Source organism: Rhipicephalus sanguineus, chromosome 8, assembly GCF_013339695.2.
Source record: "Rhipicephalus sanguineus isolate Rsan-2018 chromosome 8, BIME_Rsan_1.4, whole genome shotgun sequence".
NCBI classification, from domain to species: Eukaryota; Metazoa; Arthropoda; class Arachnida; order Ixodida; family Ixodidae; genus Rhipicephalus; species Rhipicephalus sanguineus.
In genome coordinates, this window is record NC_051183.1 from 69,431,950 (window position 1) to 69,456,108 (window position 24,159).

General features: G+C 47.8%; 1 protein-coding gene across 1 annotated transcript; it reads left to right on the plus strand.

Moving 5' to 3' along the window:
- Positions 1-8,933: 8,933 nt before the first annotated feature.
- On the plus strand, positions 8,934-10,454 carry LOC119403301 (uncharacterized). The gene has a single exon (XM_037670244.1). The coding sequence runs from the start codon at positions 8,934-8,936 to the stop codon at positions 10,452-10,454; it is 1,521 nt and encodes a 506-aa protein (XP_037526172.1).
- The last annotated feature ends 13,705 nt before the right edge of the window (positions 10,455-24,159 follow it).

Consider the following 24,159-nt stretch of genomic DNA (forward strand, 5'->3'; position numbering starts at 1 on the left):
ATTCCTGGCCGCATACCTGAGCAGTCTTAATTAACGACTGCATTGTTCTAGAAAAGGTTGTTGTATAACGCTGGGATGAACTGTACAGTAAGAAGTTCCAAATTTCGATCACGATAACGACATATTTATTACGTGTACCTCACTCTCAATGCATGGAGCGTCCGAGTGCACTCCCGCGTCGGCTGCGTCACCCCCTCTCCTCCTCACGTGCCAATCGGACGCTTTGGACTGGGGTCAACTACGCTTTTGTATCTGGCAGTCGGAGTTGGGTTGGGCTAAGTTTATTTTGGGAGTGGGTCACGTCGGTTATGAACATGGGTGAAATTAATTCTCGAATTTTGTATCACCAACTTTGGGAAGGGACCACCCAAATTTCGGAGGTTGGAGAAATCCATTTTTGCAGTGGGCCAAGGCAGAGTCGAGAATCATGTAACACAATTTTGGGCAGAGGCCGATGCAATTTTCAGTCGCGGCCAACCCAACTCTCCTATTCGCCCAAGGCTATTCCAAGGTCCAAATATTGTAGGTCCATCATCCGGGCTAGACATGCCCAATATACTATTCACTGCATTGCCTATTCATTCCCTGAGTCATCTTCAGAATTGTGGTGAATTGAGCCTGTTGGTTGATCATCTTAAGGACTTCGCAGCGCAGTCCAGCAGAAGCCTCGTGTTCGTTCCTGACGTCAGCGAAATCTGGATAGCAGCAAATAAGCTCTTTACACTACAACACATACACCTTCTTGCACAAGAACAACGAGTATTTTAGAAACAGTCCTACATGGGTGAGCCTTGACAAGGCCTGGCGAGACCTGGTGACGTTTTGCGACGCCGTGTGATACCTTCCCCAAGAACACTTCGCATTACTATTTCGAAATCCGTTTACAAAAACATTCATTGCCAGTTTTAAATTTATCATGCTGCCGGAAGTCTAACACATCCTGCAAGCTACCGTTTGGCCAATCCTCTTTCTTGAAAGATTAACTTCCAGAGAGTCTTCGAAGGTCACTTTTAATGTGTCACAATTAGCATGGATACTGGCAAGAAGCGTAGGAAATCGTATAAAGCCTAGTGTATTAATGCTGACCACCGGTTATCCTGCCGACGTGCTAGATGCCCGGCCCATATCCATTTCTTCTTCTTGATTTCAACTATGATAACCCCCGTTTGTTCCCTGACCCACTCGCACGTGCACGTAGCACGTCGGCAGGATAACCGGTGGTCATTAAGGGTAAGTGACTGGATTTCAAGAGATGGCAAACGCGTGAGGGGGAGACAGAAAATTAGGTGGGTAGATGAGATTAAGAAGTTTGTAGGTATAACGTGGTAGCAGAAAGTACAGGTCCGGGTTAATTGGCGGAACATGGGAGAGGGCGTTGCCCTGCAGTGGGAGTAGACAGGCTGATGGTGATTAATGTTGACTACTGTTGGCTCGTGTTCACGGGGAAGCCGACTCAAAAGGAATGAGGGTAACACAATTTCCTTTGAGGTAACTATAAGGAAAAAGAGGTAAATACTGGCGATAACGCAGGTATGTGGCGCATGCTGCAAATTTCCACAGAAACTCAAATGCGTATGTGTTTCATGGCGACTCAAAGAGAAAACTGTCAGTTCGTACCTCTGTCGCGTAAGGCGAATTGCTATAATGAAATAAATGCTGAGAGCAAAATGACCTTTCTTGGCGTTGCTGCGTTTTGAAATAGGGAGCGTGGAGGGGAGCCTCTGATGGCACTTTGGGCCCCCTGCTGGGGAACCCAGCGCTCGCCTACGAGGAAAGCGGTTTCCGTGAAGACATAATGCGAATATTTCTTGATGGTGGAATACAAACCACCTCTAGGACGAGAAGTAAATGGGACATGGGGTATTCTACACTGAAGGCAATTCCGACCTTGAGAAGACACATTTTGGAATATGCCTGCGTCGTTTGGGACATACACACTAAAAAATATTGATAAACTAGAAAACGTACAATGAAAATCGGCTCGATTTATCCTCCGCTCCTACAATCGCTTTACGTCAGTTAGTACTCTGCTTCAGACAGCGAACTTGGAACCCTTACTGCCCTTACATCTGCGGCAATATCACGAAATATTAAAATATATGTACTTGGTCTATCACGATAAGCTTGGCATTGCATCAAGTGCGTTCGTTGAAAAAAATTACACCATCTCCCACTCAAGGGAACCATGAGGGGATGCGCAGCAGCATTGGGGGCGCACACCAAGTTTCCGTCACGTTTACTCGGCATTTCCGTTAGTGTGTGAAGCTTGTATTTTGTGTTTGTGTTGTCATTACGTTGTGTTTGTGCGTTGCTTTCTGTTAGCGCCGAGTGAATGAGTGGCGCCGACGTTGATGTTACAACTCATCTGAGCGGGAGCGAAGCGAGAATGACGGAAGCCGACCGAGCGCACGCGTTTATATACACATGAAATGGGGGAGGGAGAGGAGAGAGTGGGTTACAGGCTGTATTTGGCTTCGTCGCGGCTGCAGGACGTGGGAGGAGAGGCTGCACCGCGGCTGCATCGCGGGGGAGGAGAAGAGAGAAGGCTACCGAACACCTGCATAAAGGAGGAGAGTAGGAGAGAGACTAGGCGCATGCGCAATGGAACGCGGACGCCACCACCGCCGCCGGACGCAGCCCCGAGCAAAAGCTGCTTCACATCTAAAAGACGCGCGACGACCCAGGCGGGCGTATCATTCAAAAAAATTTGGCAGATCCCACGCTTTGTGGGAATCGGTTTTATGCGAAGGAGTTAGCGAGTAGTTCTCTGATACATTTCTTTTGGCATTTAGCCGAACGTTACGATGTGGATCGACGTGTTTTTGTAAGTGTAGTAGTTGTGTGCACATCGTGCACTTACAGGAGCGTCGGCAACACTGGCGTTTAAAGGATAATATGGTCTGACGTAACGTCCGCACTCGCATTAGAGCACATACGTGAGCACTATTGAAACGAAGTACGCTATACTGCGTTGGCTGAATATGATACGTAAGTTTCATTGGCATATTCCTCCAGGGTCACGTAACGCTTGAATATAGCTTGCTGAATCATAGGAATACAAATGTAATGTTTGTCAGACTGCTATAAAAGCGGAGCCAACACTGGAACCACAGATGTTAACCTGACATGACGCCTGTATAGGAGGAGTGCATACGTGGTGTTTATTGCTTCGTTATAAAATTAGATAGCCAGCCTCAGAATCACAACGGATGTTGCACCGACATTACGCCTTCACAGTGTGTTTTTCCATGGCAGTTTCCAGACCTGGCGTGGCTCTGTGGTAGAATACCTGACTGCCACGCAGAATGCTTGGGTTCGATTCCTGCTGAAATCGTAATTTTCCTTCTTTGCATTTGTCGGGTCAATGCTGCCGATGTCGGCTTTTCTTAACGCTCTCGCATTTAAATGACCAATGTCTGTTCTTGCTGTTCCTGGCTACATAGAAACTGTCAATCACGGTGCGTAACCGTACACCGCAGCCCGTGGTAAACGAGTATGTGCCGCACGTGTCTGAAGGAAAGGGTTTGACGACGTATGTGACAGGATTCTCACGTTATTCATGCAATGAGCAGACAGTCCAGTTGTATTCGTCAATGCCTGTTACACTCCCGTGCCAATATTGGTCTACACCAAGTTAGGGAGGCAATCATGTGGGTACCCAGACATGGGCGGCTGGATAGATAGAAAGATTCGCAGATAGAAAGGCTCAAAGTGCCTTAGTTTCGCTAAGAAATGCTTCGCATTTAAAACTAAAGGAATTTTTTTGTAGGAATAATACATACATGGGCTCTTTTTTTCCATGAACTGTACGCGAGTGGAATTGCCTCTCTGGTGTGGTTGTGAATGCAGCGACAGTGAGGTCATTCTTAGAAGAGCTAAAGAACCTTTAGCGTGTCCTCCCACCATATCTGTTCTCTGTGTTTATGACGTTGGCGCGGTTTTTCGCTTGTTTGTTTTCATGTGATCTTAGTTCGTATTTACATATGTGTTATGCTCTGTGCAATTACGTGCCATGGATTGTATTTTTACAAAAATTTTTTCCGCGTTGAAGATTGTGTGTTCACAGTATTTTTTGTATTCGCAATTTATTGTGCATATTTCGAGTGTGATATATTAATTCATATATTACCCACTCCTGCGTATGGCTTCATTTGAAGCCGACAGAAACCCTGTAAATAATAAAAATTCGGCAGATCCCGCGTACCGTGGGAGTCGATGTTATGCGAAGCATGCGGCGGGAAGGTGGCTGTGGCGTAATTACTTTTACTGAGCGAAAAGTTATAAAATGACGCTAAAGATTTGTACATATTTTATACGCACACATATATGTTGAAGAGCCGCATATGTGTTATATAACCAGTTGTTTACAGTTGGGTAGCGCTCCCAACGGCAACATTGGTATTACCGAAGAAGTTCTTGGCAGTTCTTGAAAAATGTCATCATCACCATGCTGAGTGCGTAGCAACAGCTGGTCATGACTTGTTATGAGATCCGGTCATGATCGCAGTGACGAGGGGTCCATGTGTAGTGAAGTATGAGGTATTGTACAGCTGTTCGAATTCGCCGTTCCCTCGGTCATTTCGTCGACAAATTGTCTGCCGATAGAGCCGGTGACATGTCAGAACCTGAAGTCACCCTTCGTGTTGGTGAGGTATAGGCTGTCGTGGCTGGTAGGCCTGGATAGTGCTACGTAGACAAACATCAAGAGATGGCGCTTGTCATATTCGTAGACTACCTGGGTGTATATGGCCTACGTAGCCTAGTCTACAGTGCGACTGTCAATCAATCTGGCATCATCCTCGGTCAGCATGAGGCCATCGCCCAGCCTCGTATGAAATGAAGAGGACAGTGCGTCGTTCTGGCGGACGAAGTGCACTTCACGGTGCGGTAATGTGAATATCATAGGTAACTTTCGTTAATGTATTCCTCCGGGGTCAAGCAATGCTTCAGTATACCTTGCTGAATCATAGGAACGCAAATGTAATGTTTATTAGACTGCAATAAAAGCGGAGCCAATACTTGAACCATAGACGTTAATCTGATATGACGCCTGTATCGTAGGAGTACACATCGTAGGAGTATCATGTAGTGTTTATTGCTTTCTAGTAAAATTAGATAGCAAGCACCACGACCACAATTGACGTTGCACCGAGTTTATAGACCTGGCATGGCTCTGCGGTAGAATACCTGATTGCCACGCAGAATGCTTGGGTTCGATGCCTGCTGGGATCCTAATTTTCATTCTTTCCATTCGTCGGGTCAGCGCTGCCGATGTCTGGTTTTCTTAACGCTCTCACATTTAAGTTACCAATGTCTGATCTCGCTGTTCCTGGGTAGATATAAACTCTCAATCAACTGTGGTGCATACCCGTACATGAGTATGTGCCACACGTGTCTGGAGGAAAGTGTTTGACAACGTACGCGATAGGATTTTCACGTTGTTCATGTCATGACCCGACAGTCATATTCGTCAAATCCTCTTACCCTCCCATGCCAATTTTGGTCTACACCAAGTTAAGGAGGTGATCACGAGAGCACCCAGACGTAGGCGGCTAGATAGATAGATAGATAGATACGTAGATAGAAACGCTCAAAGGGCCATAGGTTCGCTAAGAAATGCTTCGCATTTAATAATAACAATAATAATAATAATACGGCAGATCCCAGGTACCGTTGGAGTCGATGTTACGCGAAGCACGCGGCGGGAAGGTGACTGTGGCGTAATTTTTTTACTGAGCGAAACGTTACAAAATGACGTTAAGGACTTTTATAAATTTTATACGCACTCATATATGTTGAAGAGCCGCGTATGCGTTATTTAACCAGTTGTTTATAGTTGGGTAACGCTACCAACAGCAACATGGGTGTTACCAACAGCAGAAGCGGTAAGCTGATATGCAGTGCTTATACTTGTCCCTTATGATGGAGAACGCACGCACATTTCATTGCATGTGTGGAAGAGGTTCTTGACAGCTCCTGAACAAGGTCAACATCACTGTGATCAGTGAGCACCAGCAGCTTGCTATGACTTGTTATCGGATGCGGTCGTGATAGCGGTGACGAGGTGTCCATATGTAGTGAATTATGAGGCATAATACAGCTGTTGGAAACTGCGGACGCCTCGGTCATTTTGTCGAAAAAGTGTGTGTCTATGTAGGCCGTCGAGGCTGCTAGGCCTGGATAGTGCTACGTAGACCAACATCAGTGGATGGCGCTTGTCGAATTGGTAGACTACCTGGGCGTATGTGGCCTGCGTAGCCTAGTCTATAAAGCGGCTGTTATCAATCAGGCATCATCTTCGGTCAGCATGAGGCCATCGCCCAGCCTCGTAAAAAATGAAGAGGACATTGCGTCGTTCTGGTGGACTAGGTGTACTTTACGGTGCGATGATGTGAATATCACACGTAACTTTCGTTAATGTATTCCTCCGGGGTCGAGCAATGCTTCAATATAGCTTGCTGAATCATAGAAATACAAATGTAATGTTTACTAGACTGCTATGAAAGCGGTGCCGACACTGGAAGCACAGACGTTAATCTGATATGACGCCTGTATCGTAGCAGTACATATGTAGTGTTTATTTCTTTCTTGCAAAAGAGGATAGCCAGCACCAGAACAACAATTGACGTTGCACCGACATTACGCCTGCATAGGCTGTTTTTTCCAAACCAGTTTATAGACCTGAGTCGCTCTGTGGTAGAATGGCTGATTGCCACGCAGAATGCTTGGGTTTGATTCCAACTGGGATCCTAATTTTCATTCTTTCCATTTGTCGGGTCAACGCTGCCGATGTCTGTTTTTCTTAACGCTCTCACACTTAAGTTACCAATGTGGGATCTCGCTGTTCCTGGGTAGATATAAACTCTCAATCACCTGTGGTGCATACCCGTACACCGCGGCCCGTGGTAAATGAGTATGTGCCACGCGTGTCTGGAGGAAAGCGTTTGACAACGTATGCGACAGGATTTTCACGTTATTCATGTCATGACCCGACAGTCATATTCGTCAAATCCTCTTACCCTCCCATGCCAATTTTGGTCTACACCAATTTAAGGAGGTGATCACGAGAGCACCCAGACGTAGGCGGCTAGATAGATAGATAGATAGATAGATAGATAGATAGATAGATAGATAGATAGATAGATAGATAGATAGATAGATAGATAGATACGTAGATAGAAACGCTCAAACTGCCATAGGTTCGCTAAGAAATGCTTCGCATTTAATAATAATATGTGTTTAGGCTACCGCGGGGTGTGCTTTCTTCTGGGCTGTGTCAGACTCTGAGGAACGCTAGAAAGAAATGAATAATTGTTCGTGTTTTACGTCCCAAAAGCACGATATGATTATGAGAGACACTGTAGCGGAGGGCTTCGGAAATATCGACCACCTGGGGTTCTTTAACGTGCAATTAAAACGAGCAGTACATGGGCCTCTCGCATTTGGTCTCCATATAAATGCGGTCGCCGTTGCTGAGATTCGATTTCGCGACCTTCGGATCAGCAGTCGAGCACCAAAACCACCAGACAACCGTGGCGGGACGAAAAAGATGAAATACGCTGGTCAGATCCTGCCCCACAACAGATTCTAGGGTAAGCATAGATTATATGAAGATGACACTCTTCCGCATTACCTAAAAAAATCACAGCATATCCACGGAGTGAATGATGATGAATGGGCGAAGTTGCGGAGGTTCATCGGTAAACCGTGAATCTTCCGTGACTTCAGCCCAGTACATCATCACCGACGTGAGATCGGGCGCGTTTATACTAAAGGTTCGATGAGAGTTATGACGACTTGCAGCTCACTTTTATTTTACATGTACGCTGTGAATTTTAATTGTTTAGAAAACCATTGCTTTAGAAAACATCTGGCGTCTTTCGTTAAGCAGCTGGCGTCTTTTCGTTTTGCTTTAGAAACATCTGGCGTCTTTTCGTTTTGCTTTTAGAAAACATCTGGCGTCTTTTGTTGGTTTATTTCATCAATCAACGGCGTTTTGAAAAAAGTTTTTATTGTTTAATCACGCACAGGAGAAATCTCACCAGGCACTACCTTGGAGGTAAACAATGGCTGCTAATGGGAATGAGAGACAGAAGAAGTCGGCTTTTAGCTAACACTTACACTTCTACTTCTACTAACGTTTCCTACTGGAACATGCCAATGGCTGCTAATGGGGAATGAGAGAGAGAAGAATTCGGCTTTTAGTTAACGCGCACGCTGCGAATTTTTTATTGTTCAACAACGCACAGGAGAAATCTCCCACCGGCACCACCTTGGAGGTCAAGATCTGGTACTAGCGTTAAGACTGGTTACGCACTACGACGGGGACGAACGGGTGCCGCTTTAAGGAGCTTCGCCCCTAAAAATTCCGAAACAAGACTCTGCCTGTTAGTGTTACTGGTTACTGGTTGTGCCCCGCAAGACGGAATGTGTGAATATTATTGTTGAGGTTTGATGACCATATCAAACTTTTACGCAATATTTGCAACCACTGTTCGGCACATAATTGCTTCTTTAATACAGTTAAAGTCTTCATTTAGTTTGATGATTGAATTTAATCGTAAAAAAGTGTCTTGCGCATACCTTCAATAAGTCGTCAATACACTTCGTGGAAAAATAAATATGTTTTCTTGGAACTGTCTACCCGCGCATTACCTGGTGCCGTTTGCGTTTTGACCGCGCGACGCCTTGCCTATCCTGTTTGTGCCCATTATGTAGAAACTCCAAAGTCTAGCTACGCGGTTTCCTTTCCAGATGCTTACGGATTACCCATAGAACACTTCCTGTTCTAAATCGTTTACCTTTTGAAGCAAGGCTTGGAGTTTCGATTGAGATTTTATACTGATCGGACGCGCCCTTTTTCGCTCCGCAATTTAATGCCATCCGTCGCTCGGCGCCTCCGCGCGCAGCCCTTCTAAGGGCTACCACGACACATGGGACCCGTCTTGAGACAGCGGCCCCGCCCCGCTGGCGCTGCAGCGCAGCCTCGCGCGGTCTCCGACCCCTCTACAACAGGGGATACATCAGCACAGCAAGCAGGCACCCCCCCTTCGGCGACCTTCGCGTCGTTGACTAACACGGCGCTCGGACAACAAAGCCACGAGCCCGCAACCCCTGCACAACCAAACAAGCCCATACATGAGAGAGAGTCTTCCCAAACAAGTACCTCCTCTCCTGCAGCAACTGAGGAAACGGATGCGTCCACTGCCTCGTCTTCCTCTTGGGAGCACGCCACGCCTCCCTCCTCTCCTGCCACCCCCGTGGCCTCAAGCGAAGCTGGCTCGTCCCGCTCGTTCACCGCATCTCCTTCTATCTCGCCTCTCTCGGCGGCCGTAACAGCGGCGCCCGTTCTCCCTGCCGCGGCCGTAACTGGGCCAAACACGCCCGCTGCAACTTCCGCTCCCCAGGGCTTCGAGCAACCTACCACCTCGTCACGTCCCTTCCTGAGTCAACCATGCGACCAGGCCACTCCTATGCCGTGCCCAAACACTTCCGGGCACACCATCATCTTCCGCCCTGTCGGGAAGAAAACACACTTCCTCGCTCTTTCGAGGGACAACATTGCGAGCTTCCTCTCCGGATTCCCCGCTACGCGGCGAGTTCGTGTCAACTACCGGCGCAACCTCGTCGCCGTGGATACACACCAAGCTTCTGATCCCACCTCCCTACTACAGGTGGCCGTCATCTGCGATGTCAAGGTCAGAAGCAAGATTCTCACCCCGAACACATGCGTCGGATTGGTCTTCGGAGTTGATCCTCGCTTCGACGCCGAAGCAATTTCGGCCAACATCTGCTCATCAGTCCCAGTGACTTCTTGCGTGAGACGAGGCAAATGCCTTACCATCACTTTCGAGGGCACCACGGTCCCCAAGGAAATTTTCCTGTATAAACAAAGGCGCCTCGTTCGTCCTCGCCTCCCCAGGCCTCTCCAATGCACTCGATGCGGCCGCTACGGACACGCCACGGCCACCTGCTCGCTTGACGAGCGCTGTCTTCGCTGCGGTGCCAGCCACGCCGCAGAACCCTGTACAGCAGAACAACCACGTTGCATCAATTGCAACGGCAACCACGCCTCAACAGACCCGCGCTGCTCTTCCTGGCAGCTTCAGCGCAAGGCCGCCGTCATCCTCGCCTCATCCGATGGCTCCGTGACTCGCCGCCAAGCTCTGGAGCGCGCCGGGAACGTTGTACGCAACAAGCAGGGCACTTCGGTTGTAACCAAGGGCCGTTCCTTCCGCGATGCCCTTACCGGCGGCTGTGCCTCTACCACCACCGAACCTACGCCCTCGACAACGAGTGCGCCGGCTTCTCAGGCCGACCCCAAGGACGTTGTGCTGGCCGCGCTCGCCGCAGCCATTCGTGCAGTCCTGCCCTTCGTTCCCGACGACTCACCTGTTCGTGCGTTGTGCGTCGCGGCTCTCGCCGCGCATGATGTCATCGCGCCCACGGGATAACTCTCCGACCGGCGCAATCATCGAGGATTACGCACTTACCTTGTGAGTGCTATCACCTCTGCTTACTTTTTTTTTTTTTTTTTTTTTTTTTCCTGCAAGTGCTCTATAAGCAAGCGCTACACGCGCCTAACCCTACGCTCCTCACGGACCGTTTACTCAACTCCCTTCGGCGTTGAACTCTCTTCTGTCCGCTGGTTTCGCACAAGATGTTTATTTACATCCTTTCTCCTTGCCGGCCTCCTTCCCGCTCTTTCCTCTCCCCTTCATCGCGGGAGCAGAGTGCCACCCCCTAATATTCGTGTGTATATTTATATATATGCATCTATTTTATTATTATTATTTTTTTTTATTTTATCCCTCCCTTCTCTCTTACTCCTTCTTTCATTCCCACTCCCTTCCCCTGTGCACTACTGCTGAGGTGTCCTCATCTAGAGAGACAGTTGCGGGGTGCACTTTTATCTTCATATCCCAAATTTTATAAGAACCACTTCCCCCCCCCCCCCCCAAGCAAGGCTTGTTTTGAATCACAGGATCCGGAGGCATACTACACGAAAAACCCGGCCATGGCGAGTGTAAAGAAATGCGGAGCTACAAGGTGCGCAGGTCGCATCCGTATTCGTATGCACCGATTTACAGCGAAAGCTGTTATGAGATCATTTCACCGGCCGTTTTTGGCGCCGCCGCCGCCGCCGCCGCCGGTGTCCGTAACCAGTATCGCTCGAAATAAGAAAATAAACGAAATAAGGAAAAAATTCCAAGATCGAACGAGGCTCGAACCTGGGCCCTCTGCGTGGGAGCCCAGTATTCAACCTCTGAGCCATGCCGGTCCTTGACACTGTTCTGCAAAAAGGTTCTATACAGGCTTCATCTCGGGAAGGAACCATACCATATGCAATATAGCGTGGTAGAAGAGTAAAGTAAGCACCAAGCGTCGCACAACGCGAATTCTGTAACCAGGCGCCACACAATGCGAATTGCTCAACGAGTAGGTTGTTGAATGCTTCCAACCCATTACAAAGACCTCCGCCATAATTCTTCATCGTCATCAGGCACAGCATCAACGAAGTGCGTATAATGCCTTACATTCGTTTAGCAGGTACCATGGCTCCCCGTAGAATGACGAAAAATGGCACAGTGCCTGCTTCCCTACTTCTCAAAAATACAATGATTTATAGCATAGTGGGTTCCTCGCTAGTGCACTTGTATTGGTTGCCGAGGAAGCCCATAAGCGCATGATTATTTCCTCGGGGTCTCAGTAAGGTTCTTCGCCACCCCTCTCTCTCCCACATCAACGTATGTTATACAGCATGGCGGGAAAGGGAAATAGCGACCTGGCGTTACCCAATGCAAATTGCATAACTGGTGGGCCGTTTAAAGCTTCCAACCCCTTACAAAGGAATGAGCCATAATTCTTCATCGTCATCAGTCGTCGCGTCAACAAAGTGCACATAATACCTTACACAGATGTAGCTGGTGCCTCGCTTCTCCGCAGAATGACGAATAATGCCTTAGTAGGTGCTTCCCAACTTCACAAAAATTGTTTTTTATGGGGTAGTGGGTACCTTGCTAGTGTACTTGTATTAGTAGCCCCAAGAGAGCTTACGACGGGCTCTAGAAACGCCGGTCTACCAGCTTTCGCTGTGACTGTGCGGCGGTTTCAGCGCAGGCCTCGCGTTTTTAGATGCGAAGTATCCTATGGCAGAGTTCAATCCGGTGGTGGTGGTGGTGGTATGCGGCGTGACCACCCTTACTGCGCATGCGCATACTCTCTCCACTGCCCCTCTCCCCTTCTCCACTGCCCCTCTCCCCTCCCCCTCTACACTTCCCTCTCCACTTCCCTTCTCCTCTCCTCCTCTCTCATTTCCCTCGCCACTCCACTCTCCCTTTTCCCCTCTCCACTTTCCCTCTCCCATCTCCCTTTGCACTCTTCCTCTAAAACGCGCGCTAGACATGCCGAAATTCCCTCCTGCGCAACGCCGCGATGAGCACCAGCGCATGCGCGTCCCCTCCCCCTCTCTCTCCTCTCCTACGCTGCCCCGCTCTCGCACGCCTGCCGACTGCGTTCCCCGCTCGCCCTGTGAGAATTCACGGCCAGGCTAGAGGGAAGACAAGACGCGCGTAGCGTTCCTCTTCGCATTCCACGACGCGAGGTCGGTAGTATGCCTAAAGAACGCCAACGGAACGCGATCGTGCAAGTGCTCCGGCTTCGCATCGCCTCATGGTCCCCTTTAGCGGGAAATGGTGTAATTTTTTCCAATAACCGATGCTCTCTCGATCGTGGGCACGGTGCAAGATATATACGCTTTAGGTGGGGACACTCCTCGGCTTGCATGCAGAGCGCGTTCGACCAGATAAAGTAACAACGGCGCGCGTCTGTCGGTCCGGTGACCGCAGCGGGTATCTATCGGCGGGAAGACGCAACTTAAGGAGAAAAAATGCTTTCTGCACCGTTGCTATAGCAACCAACGTGGTCGGCGGCAACGCCGGCGTCCGCCGCATGTGTCGTTTTTTGCTCGCGATAAACGCAGAATGCGTTTCTTACTTTACTTGCTGGCGTGCCATGGCCGCGTTCGCTGACTAGGAAATTCAGATTTCCCGCGAAGCGCCAGTTGCTACGGGAACGCGTTTTTGTGTTGAAGTTGCGTCATCCCGCCGATAGGTATCCGCTGCCGTCAGCGGACCGACGGGTGCTCAGCGTTGTTACTTTATCTGGTCGATGGCGTCTGGCGAGTGTCCTCACCTAAAGTGTATATATCTTACACCGTGATCGTGGGGCTTGTCGGTGATCAGCTGTTTCTTGTTGGCAATGGTATCTGTTGTCGACGCAACTCGCCATTTCACGTTGCCACATTTTATTGCTGCCTGGATAGGAACACATGACCGTCGTTGTTGCATGTAGCGACTGAAGTGTTGCGCCGCTAAGCACGTAATTGAAGGTCCTATTCCCAGCGGGGAGGAATGAAACAGAACATTGCGGAATGTGAAAGCAAGAAAGAAAGAAAGCGAAGTATGACGTCAGTCACCACGCACACGCCGCGCTTTGCTTGCCCTCGTTTTCCCGATTCTGGCAGGGGCTCGAAAATTGTATTGTTTTAAATACATAGTTCTCTCGCAACACAGTACATGCAGAGTATATGCCATCGCAACTTTTTAGGAACGAAGCTCCTTAGGCCCGCACCCCGCCGTCGCCGTTGAAGCTCCCTTCTCTAAAGCATCACTTTAGGTTGCAGTGGCCGGTGATTTAAGAGGAAATGTTTAGGCCTTCAGCGGTTTGGTTCTAGCGCACCAGAAATTCTAGGTGAAAAGAAATAAGCTCTGTGCACAACTGATTATAGCGGTCGTCTTCACTTTCACCACCTTTATCGTGGATAGTGAATTCACAACCATCGCTTTGCCCACTACGGGCGCTTTGTCGAACGCAGTAGCAGACGCTCTCCCCACCCGGCGCCGGCGCAAAAAGACAATGAGTGCGCGCGGCGTTCCGTCGCCGCCGTCGAAGCTCCCCGCCGCATCACCTCTCGCACCCCTCTCTTACCTGTCTCCCTCTTCCTCCGATGCGCGCGCCGCGCTCAACCGCTCAATCGTTCCCGCCACCGAGAGCAGCAGACACTCTCCCCACCCGCTCCCGACCCTACCGTCTTCATGAAAGCCAGCAGCGAGATCAGGCGCATAGTCGTTTGCGTCTCAATTCTAAGGAGCTTCGCTCATCGGTTGTATTCGTACACGAAAAAACTGTTGATTTTTCCTTTTTCTTAGCACGCGGTTGTAAACGCATCTAGAATTTGAGGTTCTTGGGATGGCTTATCGCTTTCAAAGCAAAGAATACTCTGAAACGTCTTTTTTTCTAAATGCAAGTCGGGAATTTGTTGTATTTTGTCGACAATGTGGTGAACACAGCCCGCGTATCATATGCGAACAAAGTAGTACGGGACGGCTGTACACAGCCACCCCATAGTAAATTGCGTAGTGTTTTAAATCGTTTGCTTTTTGTTTCAACACAGATCTCTGCGCTTTATTTTTTCTGGGAGAGCTTAGCGCTCTGCTGTTGTAGAGCAAATGGTACTCTTTTCGTCCGCCTTTTTCTAAACACGGATTTTTGCCTCCTCGTCCGCCAACGCTTGGTTACGCATGAAGGATAGCTTGCCGTTATCCGTTGTAGACTACTTAGTACCCTAAATCAACCCCACATTTTTTTTTTTGCAAACAGGCGTATGTTTTTGCAAACATACGCCCGGCGGCGTATGGTCGGCGTCCAAGCTGGGCAATAGAGACTGCTCCATGGAGCTCTTACCTAATACAATACATAGCGTTCTGAATCGCTAATATTTCTCCTAAGAAACCTCTCACTGACAGGAACGTTTATAATAATAATTGTTGGGGTTTAACGTGACAAAACCACGATATGATTATGAGGGACGCCCTAGTGGAGGTCTCCGGAAATTTAGACCACCTTGGGTCCATTAACGTGCGCCTGTATCTAAGTACACGGGCCTCAGGCATTTTCGCGTCCAACAAAAATGCGGCAGTCGCGGGCCGGATTCGATCGCGCGACCTTCAGTTCAGAAGTGGAGCACAATAACAACTAGACCACCGTGGCGGGTACTAACGGGAGCGTTCATTACTCTTTTGAGTAGTGCTCTAATAGTACTTTTGGTACAGCCTACCGCTATCCCATAGTGTAGTACAATGTAAACTAAACCTTATCCCTCTATTTCTAAACACAATGATCAATCTTTGAATACAACGTGGCTTAGTCACCTGACCTGTAAGGAACAGCTTGCTCCTCTCCCAGAGTGGAGTAATTTGGACTCTAAATTGTCTCCGTTTATTCCAAACACCACCTTATACCCAGGTATGGTCTTCTTATGTTGTAGACCAGACTTGTGTATAAGCGGCAAGGTCCTGTATAAGACCGAGCCCAGTCGGTGTCATTAAACTGCTGGTCTGTGCTTGTTTAATTAACGAACCCCTCCTTCTGCTTACTTTGGTATTGATTTTTGGAAGGGTTATCTTATCCTGTGGTAAGTACAAAAGAGCAGTCGCATGGAATGCAAGAATACTTGATATGGAGCCTTTTGCCTTTTTGTTTTTGATAAACAGCGAATGGCTGAACGAGAAATGGTAGTTACCAGACAGTAGGCCTTTTGCCATGAATTTAATGGCATTCCTTGGTGGAAATGAAATTTCTAAGTGGTTGCACGGTAATGTGGATCACATCCCCTACTGAAAACGTTACGTAAGTCAGTACCATAATTCCGTATGTTTCTGTATGATTATTACGGAAATGTACGGAAAATATATGGAAAATATACGGAAAACATATGGATTCCGTACGAAACATATGGAATTGTGGTACTGGCATACCTAACGCTTTCAGTAGGGTCATCTCGCTTGGAGAGAATGTAATGAGTAAAAGTGTAAATCTTAACAGCGTGACTGCACGCGGATGAAGAACACGCAACAACACGCACGCACTCACACACACACACGTACACACACATGCACACATACACACACATACGCACGCAACTCTATCACGAACACCGTAGAATGTGAAACCAGCTCATGTGTTGTCACTCACACTCTTGTCGGATCTGACCGCCGTAGTTATAGGGGGCCTACGAGCACTGAATAAGCACTATACCTCTAGAGCTGCTTTTGAATGCGGATTCACTTCATCGATGTGACTTACTGATTGATTGATTGATTGATTGACTGGCTAATGTGGTTCGTGCGTTAAACATTGGGGCGAAAAGAACCTGTCAATCTAACACACACACCTTACTTTTTTATTATTTTCAGAACCTGGAGACCCGCAAACCTGGATGGTGCTGCCAGGGAGTGTGTCTTTCCACGGAATGCAAACGGAACAAATAAAGCCACGTTTCCGCATGCCGCAACATGGGCGGTCGCTTACCATCTTCGCAACCGCAGGTTGCAAAGTCGTTCTGCACTTCAAGTGAGAAACTAGAGAAGACTTGGGAGATGTGTAGGAAAATCAAAGAAGGTGTAACGGAGCAGATGCACCGACGGGTATGCCTGCGGACGCCTGCGGACGCCTGCGGAAGAAGACGTGGCTGCCAGTGGCACTGGCTGCCAAGGGACTGCTTCGGTCACGTTGTCCGGTGGTCTCGCTGGCAACTTGCCAGAGCGGAGCTCCAGGTCAATTCGGGGGATCTCAGCAACCTCCACCAAATGCGACGCGGTATATTGATGGGGTTTAATTGATGCGATCCAGTCATGCATTGATGAAGAATGACTGAACGGTCAAGCACTGCGCGGCCAGCAAAAAGCACGCGCCCTCGCGCAATCGCAGCACCGATCGGTCTCGTATTCTTCCACAGGCGCATGCCATTTCGTGAATCTGCTACATCACAAAGGCAATAAGGCGCTAGTGAAGTTTAGTAACCGAGAGTGCGAAAAGCACGTTAGCATATGGAACAAAAAAATAATATGTGGGGTTTAACGTCCTGAAACCACGATATGATTATGAGAGACGCTGTAGTGGAAGGCTCCGGAGATTTTGACCACCTGGGATTCTTTAACGTGCACCTAAATCTAAGTGCACGGTCCTCAAACATTTTCGCCTCCATCAAAAATGCAGCCGCCGCGGCCGGGATTCGATCCTGCGACCTTCGGGTCAGCAGTCGAGCGCGATAACCATTAGACCGACCACCGTGGCGGAGCATGCAAGGAAAAAAGTGGGGATACCGTACCCGATGTGCCACTTTGTCAGGAGATAAAGAAAATATGCCATAGTTTCCAATGGTCTGTAGCCTTTAGCAACAGCAATTATTTACTCATTGCTTCATGAAGGGTTTAGCTTGAGATTTTTACTTCAAGTGAGTTTTGTGCCGTGTGGAGAATGTTTGATCTAGAGGATTTAAATTAACTGGAGCGGTAGGCGCAACTCTTCAGTTAATTAAGGAGAACTGTGTTGTGATGTAATCAAGCCCACAGTTGCGACACACTTGGCACGCTGGCAGCTTTTCTGGCTGCGTGTGTTTCATGTTTGCTGTTCTGCTGCGTATGTAACTGCATCTGACACCGCTACTTTATGGATCCCGATAGCGCGCGGGGAGCGGGGGCGTCGTCCTGTGTTACCTCTTGTTGTTTCTAGGACGAAGAGCGGAGAATTCGAGATAATAAATGCCATGACAAAAAGGACGCAGGTTCTGACAAAAAAAAAAGACGCTGAACTTGCCACTAAATTTTATGAGGCACAATCGTCTTCACGATCGGCGTAAGACGTAATACGCCTATGATCAAAAAGTGCAAACAATTAAGAAGAAAGGCGCAAGAAAAACGAAATGGGCTAATTATGACACGATATTATGTCGACAAGGGGACAAAGAAATGTTACCAATTCGGTCTTTTGACAATCAATTTGAACCTAGTTTAAAGGTGGCGCATGGTGTGAACGGTGATGCGAAAAAACAGGATACATGAGGAGGGCGTGACGCGGTAAGTTGAACTCCCGAAGGCCATCAACTCATCAAGTAGAGTGATTCCCTCTCTGTAAGTTGTACAGGCGGCAATATAATACATAGTTCTGGTGTAGCAGTTATCTTTCCAGCCTTAAGCATCTGTTTCTCCAGCCTGTCCTTGTAGCGAAGGCCTGCCGCTCTATTCTGAGATCAAGTGCCCATGACCATCGCCTCGTTGGACGTCTTTTCTCTCTGGAATTACCGTACCGTTTCCCCCCGTTGATCATTTAACCGGTTCTTCCCGCGTTGAGGTCCGTAAGCTCTGCTCTTTCTTGGCGGCGAAACAAAGATCCGAGCACTAGATCTGAGCACTAGATCTAATCATCCTGTCATTGAGACAGCCCCGGTTGAATGATGATTGGAACGAGGTGCACAAAAAGGGCATTCCAGTGCACTCTTAAGCGCCGATGAATCTCTTCGTTTGGTGACTGATGTGGGGTCCCTCGCTTTTACGCATCTTTATTGAGCAAACTGCAGTGACAGTGTGAATGTACTCCTTTCCATTTATCCAATATCGCTGTTTGATGTTTACATCTTCTTCCCGCTTGCCTCTGTGCAAAATTCTAAACTGGGCCTTCATTACTCTAACGTCTCTGCTATATTTGCTCGTTGAACTTTTCATAGGCGATGCCCGATCGTGTTGGTCACGACGCATGATGAGAGCAACTGAGAACTCACACAACGACAAGAAGATCGAGCAGAATAGTGTCACTAGGGCAAATGATTAAAAGCGGCTTGATTTTACCCGTAGCTTGTGTGACGCGGGTGTCAGCATCCTTTTAAGTGGCAATGAAATGGAATGGCCACTCAGTTAAAGCTAAATAAAGTCTTTTGAAACTTGCTTTTTTCATTATTTAGCTGGAATGAGTGCAGTACTAGCGAGAACTGTCAAGGCGTTTTGACAATAAAATGTGAATGAGCCAGGGTTGTTCGTTCTCTACTATGGAAGAGCTTCGTGCAACTGCCCCTAAAGACACAACTCCCACACGCCGTATGATATAATTTCTAGCTGTGGCAAGTGCACCATTCGTTGCCTCTTGCTTTGCGTTTGGCGTTCGTAAACGCGTTTTCCGAGAACCACGACAGTGCGAAGAAGCGCAAATTTGTTCTGCGTGACGAATTCGTTCAAGAATAAATAAATCCATCATTTAATTGAAATGGACGGTCCTGTGTCATAGTTCAAAGGTACGTGGGAAAGGAGTCGTGGTTAACGAGTTGCTTAGGAAACAGTGTCTGTATTCAACTTGTAGTTATCAATCTCTGTCATTTCATCTTAAGCTAAGAGTTAGACTCCTCTTCGAAAAATGTTAAATCTGGCCGCTCTCGCACGAAACACTTGGCGCATCCTTTATAACTCGAATGAGGCGACTTTGGCTTGCATATTTCGGAATGACTCTTGCTCCTCACGATTCAACCGCCTTACAGTCCCTCAGGTTGTTTTGTCACCGTGTAGTAATTGTTAGACGTTGAATTTTCCTTACGAGAAAGCTCAGGAACTCCAACTGGGGTGGTAAAATCTGATCTGTACAATTGCTGCCGCTGTGCGCATCAGTAGAAGTGTTTGGAATTGCATGTCTGGCTCCGATCTAATTCTAAAGTAGATGTGGTGTGTTTGCGGCATTGGCGATAACATTTTTAAGAAACATCTCCTGCTGCGAGTAATAACACGCTTGGTGCTTAAGGTGCTTAATGGTGTAACTTTTAATAGTCTCTTTTTACTCTTGGCTGTCATTTTGGTGCGAATGTAGCGCAGCAGTGCCCTGCTAGGAGAGCCTTCGCCCCACATCTTTAGGTTGGGACTTAGGTACACCAAGTTTGGCGAGAGATTGCACGTGTGTACGTGTGTACGAGCGGTCAAGCTCACCCACTTGCGTGGCAACCACATGAGCAGCCGCGTTTTTTGTCCGCGCCCGTGTGTCCCAGTGTGCACAGAACTTCCACATGGACGCCGTAGTCTTGTAGATTATTTGTCATTTGTTAGTGCAATTGACCACCACTTCTTTGGTCGCTGGCGCTGTCGCTTGGGCTACCACTTGAAAGATGGGAAATGTATGTCGAGAACTCTCGCTTACACTGTTTCTTGCGACAATCGTAATGGCGTTAATCACTCCCCATATGGTCAACGTGCGAACTGCAAGCGTGTGAACTAAAGTTCGACTAGCTATCCCAAGCCTCACCGATACTTTATATAGCCTCGTTCTCCAACTGTATCAACAAAAAAGACTGAATTCATCCCTATAGAGTGAACGAAAGCGACTTATGTAAGCAAGTAGATGACACTTCACATCAGCCACAGCTATATTATGTCTACTAACGAACAAACTAGGGTCCTGATGAACAAATATAGTTATTAAAATTGACTCACGTGTATATATACGTTCAGTATATATGCGTGTATATACTGTATATATACATCGTGTATATACATCACGTGTATATACACGTGTATATATACGTTCAGTAGGATTTGGGTATTTAGCTAAAACTAACATCGGTTCTTGCGCCAATTTACCAGTGCCTAAACCTCTGTCATCGGCGCTATGGGGATATACTGAAGTGTCTTGGATGCCGAGGTATTTTGTGACATGCTACTGGAATTTTACCGCTACGCTGCCATGGGTTTCTCGAACGCATAATCATGAGTCCAATTAGATAACCCATTTTGTTAATCGCAGGCAATTTGGTCCCGTATATTTCTCATCCCTGATGTAATACCCCAGTTGGGGCCTTTGAGGTATCGGAAAAAAATAGTCATGGCTGGACGAGCGGTCGCTACCAAGTCATGGCGCTAACTGCAGTTATCCTCGAATCCTGTGATTGTGCGATATGGAACCGCCTTTCAATTTTACACACACACACACACATATATATATATATATATATATATATATATATATATATATATATGTCTTTGTTTATTTATTTATTTATTTTAGCTCACCCTCAAATTTCTTACTCTTACAAATCGCCAGGTAGTCGGAACATTAAGTGACAGTTGTGTGAATAGCGGATGTGTAGTGCGACGCCTTGTGCCACTATGATACGTATAATATGCTTTTGGGCTGCACAAGATTTCTCATACAAAAAAAGGCAAAGTGATTGCATGGTAATGAATATGTCGCTAAAGAACGCACATAAGTAAAATATGAAAGGTCATGGCAGTTTTACTCGTATGTAATATGTCGGTCCATGATGCGTCGCGAAAAGTGTCACTACGGGGGATGTTGCAGGGGTACGCCTGTCTAGTGATACGGTATTGCACAAATGGTGAGCAGTTCCTGGCTAGGTAAAATACCTGGGCGGTATTTGCGTCACCGTCGTTGTTTTAATGACGTCCTCTAATTAGAGGGCAACACACTAGCTGGTGAAACAGAAAAGTGACTCCCATTAATTACACTAGCGTTAAACAAAACAGCTCAAAGAGGAGAGTATAGAAAGCTTTCATGGGAAGGAGCTAACGACCCGCAATAATTTTTTTCGGAATGAAAACGTTATATTTTAAAGCAAGAAAGACAGAAATTGTGAGACACTAACGGGCATTTTATGCCCGCCGTGGTCACCATTGTGCTCGGCTGCTTACTTGAAAGACGCGGTTTCGATCCCGGCCGCGGCGGTCGCATTTAGATGGAGGCGAAATGCTAGTGGGCCGTGTACTGTACCATGATAGCTCAGTCTCAGAAGCCCCAAGTTGTCAAGATATGACTCAGCAGGTCCGTAGCCAGGAATTTTTTTCGGGGGGGGGGGGGGGGCACTTGCTGAAAGCCTTGACTATTTGAGAAAAACGCCTATTTTCATTATTTATTTTCGGTGAAACATCATGTATCATAAAAATTTCGAGGGGGGGGAGATGCCCCCCCCCGACACGGGCCTGCTTCTAAGGCTTATTGTCTCTGATTGTTGCACTGCGTCATACCACTTCTGCTGATTTTTGTAGCGTTAGCTACACTTGCCTAGCCGGAGCCGATTTCGCGTGGATCCTCATGAGCCATGCTGCGCATGTGCAAGGTTCAGTTATGTCACACAGCAGGCTCACCGCTCTCCGCCACCGCGCAGTCTCCGCCACCGCAATCTCACGCACTCTCCGCCACCGCCGCGCTCGACTCGCCGCTGCTGGACTGCGCATTCGAGAGGAGTGACGTCGTAGCCAGGGTAGACACACTGGCGCCAGCGCGCGCGCAACTATTCGCCTACGCTGGGCAGTCGCCGTCTGACACACCGCTGGAGTTGCGTGATAGCGCCTCTGACTGGCGTTTGCTGGTGGGTAACGCCATGGAGAAGGATAGCGCCAATGCTGCTCAGCGGCGCAGAAGAGGCGAGAAGCTTATCTCATCGGATCCCGAAGTAGTTGCCTGGCAATCAGCGGTTCAGCGCACGAAGAATGAACAGAAGAAGGCTAATAATCGTAGACAATCTGGAAAGCTAAGAATATTCAGCTGAACCTTTGCTAACGCTACGTATATCCTGGCATAGCCGAGCTAAGCCACTGCAAATTTTTTTATTAGGCACTGTAATAAATAACATGAATGAGGAAAAAAAGTGGACTTGTAGCCAGGTGAATAATACCCGCATTCAAGCGGAAAAGTTAAGGGTACTTACGGCCAGTACATTTCGGCTGATGTGTGCTTTACCATAACTAAACGACACTAGCGGAGTGTCACTCGCAGGAGAGCATACTCCGGTCGTAGTGGTTTTCGTGAACGCGCTTTGCTGTGTCTCGACAGAATGCGTTTTGGATGCTATTAACTTGCAAAGCCTGTATGAAAGACAGCTGCGTGTCCTAGTGAGAAAAAAAACCTAACATTGTTTTTATGTATATTTAAACGTAAAAAGATCATATTTCTGAAAGTTTTTAGAGCGCAGCCCTTAGGCGCCCGTTCCTGCGTTGAGCGGCGTCGCCGTTGTCGTCGGCGTAACCGATAGAGCGAAAGAGAGACTCCCCCAAGGTGTTTTCCACCATGAGAGCCAGCGAGACGCTTTGTTAGCGTCTGCAATGCCTCGTGCCTGCTCGCGCTTCTTCTCACCGAGCAACGCATGTCTCTCGCGCACAGGCACGAGAGAATGGGTTCACCTGCGAGGCTTGGAGAAGAAAACGTGCGTTGGTCGAAGGGGCACTGTGTGTGGAACGCTCTAGCGGACTCTTTATAGTGTGACACGTAGCATTCGCGCCAGCCAGTGACGACGGAAGTTGGCGACGCCATATTCACCACGATACGATGACGCGAAAACCGAGCAATATGTATCCCACTCACGCCGCGCGGCGTTGCCTTGACGCATGCCCACTTGCTGAACTTATCGCAAAATGAAAAGACTAAACTGCTGGGCTCAGAAGTCGCATTAAGTGGCATCGTAATTCGTCGGTGAACCTTTGTTGCATTTTTCGTCTACATCTTCGAAAAAATCACAGCATATCCACGGAGTGAATGATGGTGAGTGGGCGAAGCTGCGGAGGTTCATCGGTAAACCGTGAATCTTCCGTGAATTCTGCTCAGTACATCATCACCGACGTGAGATCGGGCGCGTTTATACTAAAGGTTCGATGAGTTATGACAACTTGCACCTCACTTTAATTTTACATGTACGCTGTGAATTTTCATTGTTTAGAAAACCATTGCTTTAGAAAACATCTGGCGTCTTTCGTTAAGCAGCTGGCGTCTTTTCGTTTTGCTTTAGAAACATCTGGCGTTCTTTCGTTTTGCTTTTAGAAAACATCTGGCGTCTTTCGTTGGTTTATTTCATCAATCAACGGCGTTTTGAACAAAATTTTTATTGTTTAATCACGCACAGGAGAAATCTCACCAGGCACTACCTTGGAGGTAAACAATGGCTGGTAATGGAAATGAGAGACAGAAGAAGTCGGCTTTTAGCTAACACTTACACTTCTACTTCTACTAACGTTTCCTACTGGAATATGCCAATGGCTGCTAATGGGGAATGAGAGACAGAAGAATTCGGCTTTTAGTTAACGCGCACGCTGCGAACTTTTTATTGTTCAACAACGCACAGGAAAAATCTCCCACCGGCACCACCTTGGAGGTCAAGATCTGGTACTAGCGTTACGACTGGTTACGCGCTACGACTACGACAACTACGAGGGACGAACGGGTGCCGCCTTAAGGAGCTTCGCCCCTAAAACGCGCTCGCTGTCTGTCGCCATTTCTTCCTTGCTACAAGTGTGTTCTGTTTTGCCGTTTAGACCACGTACCCGAAGCGTCAATCAG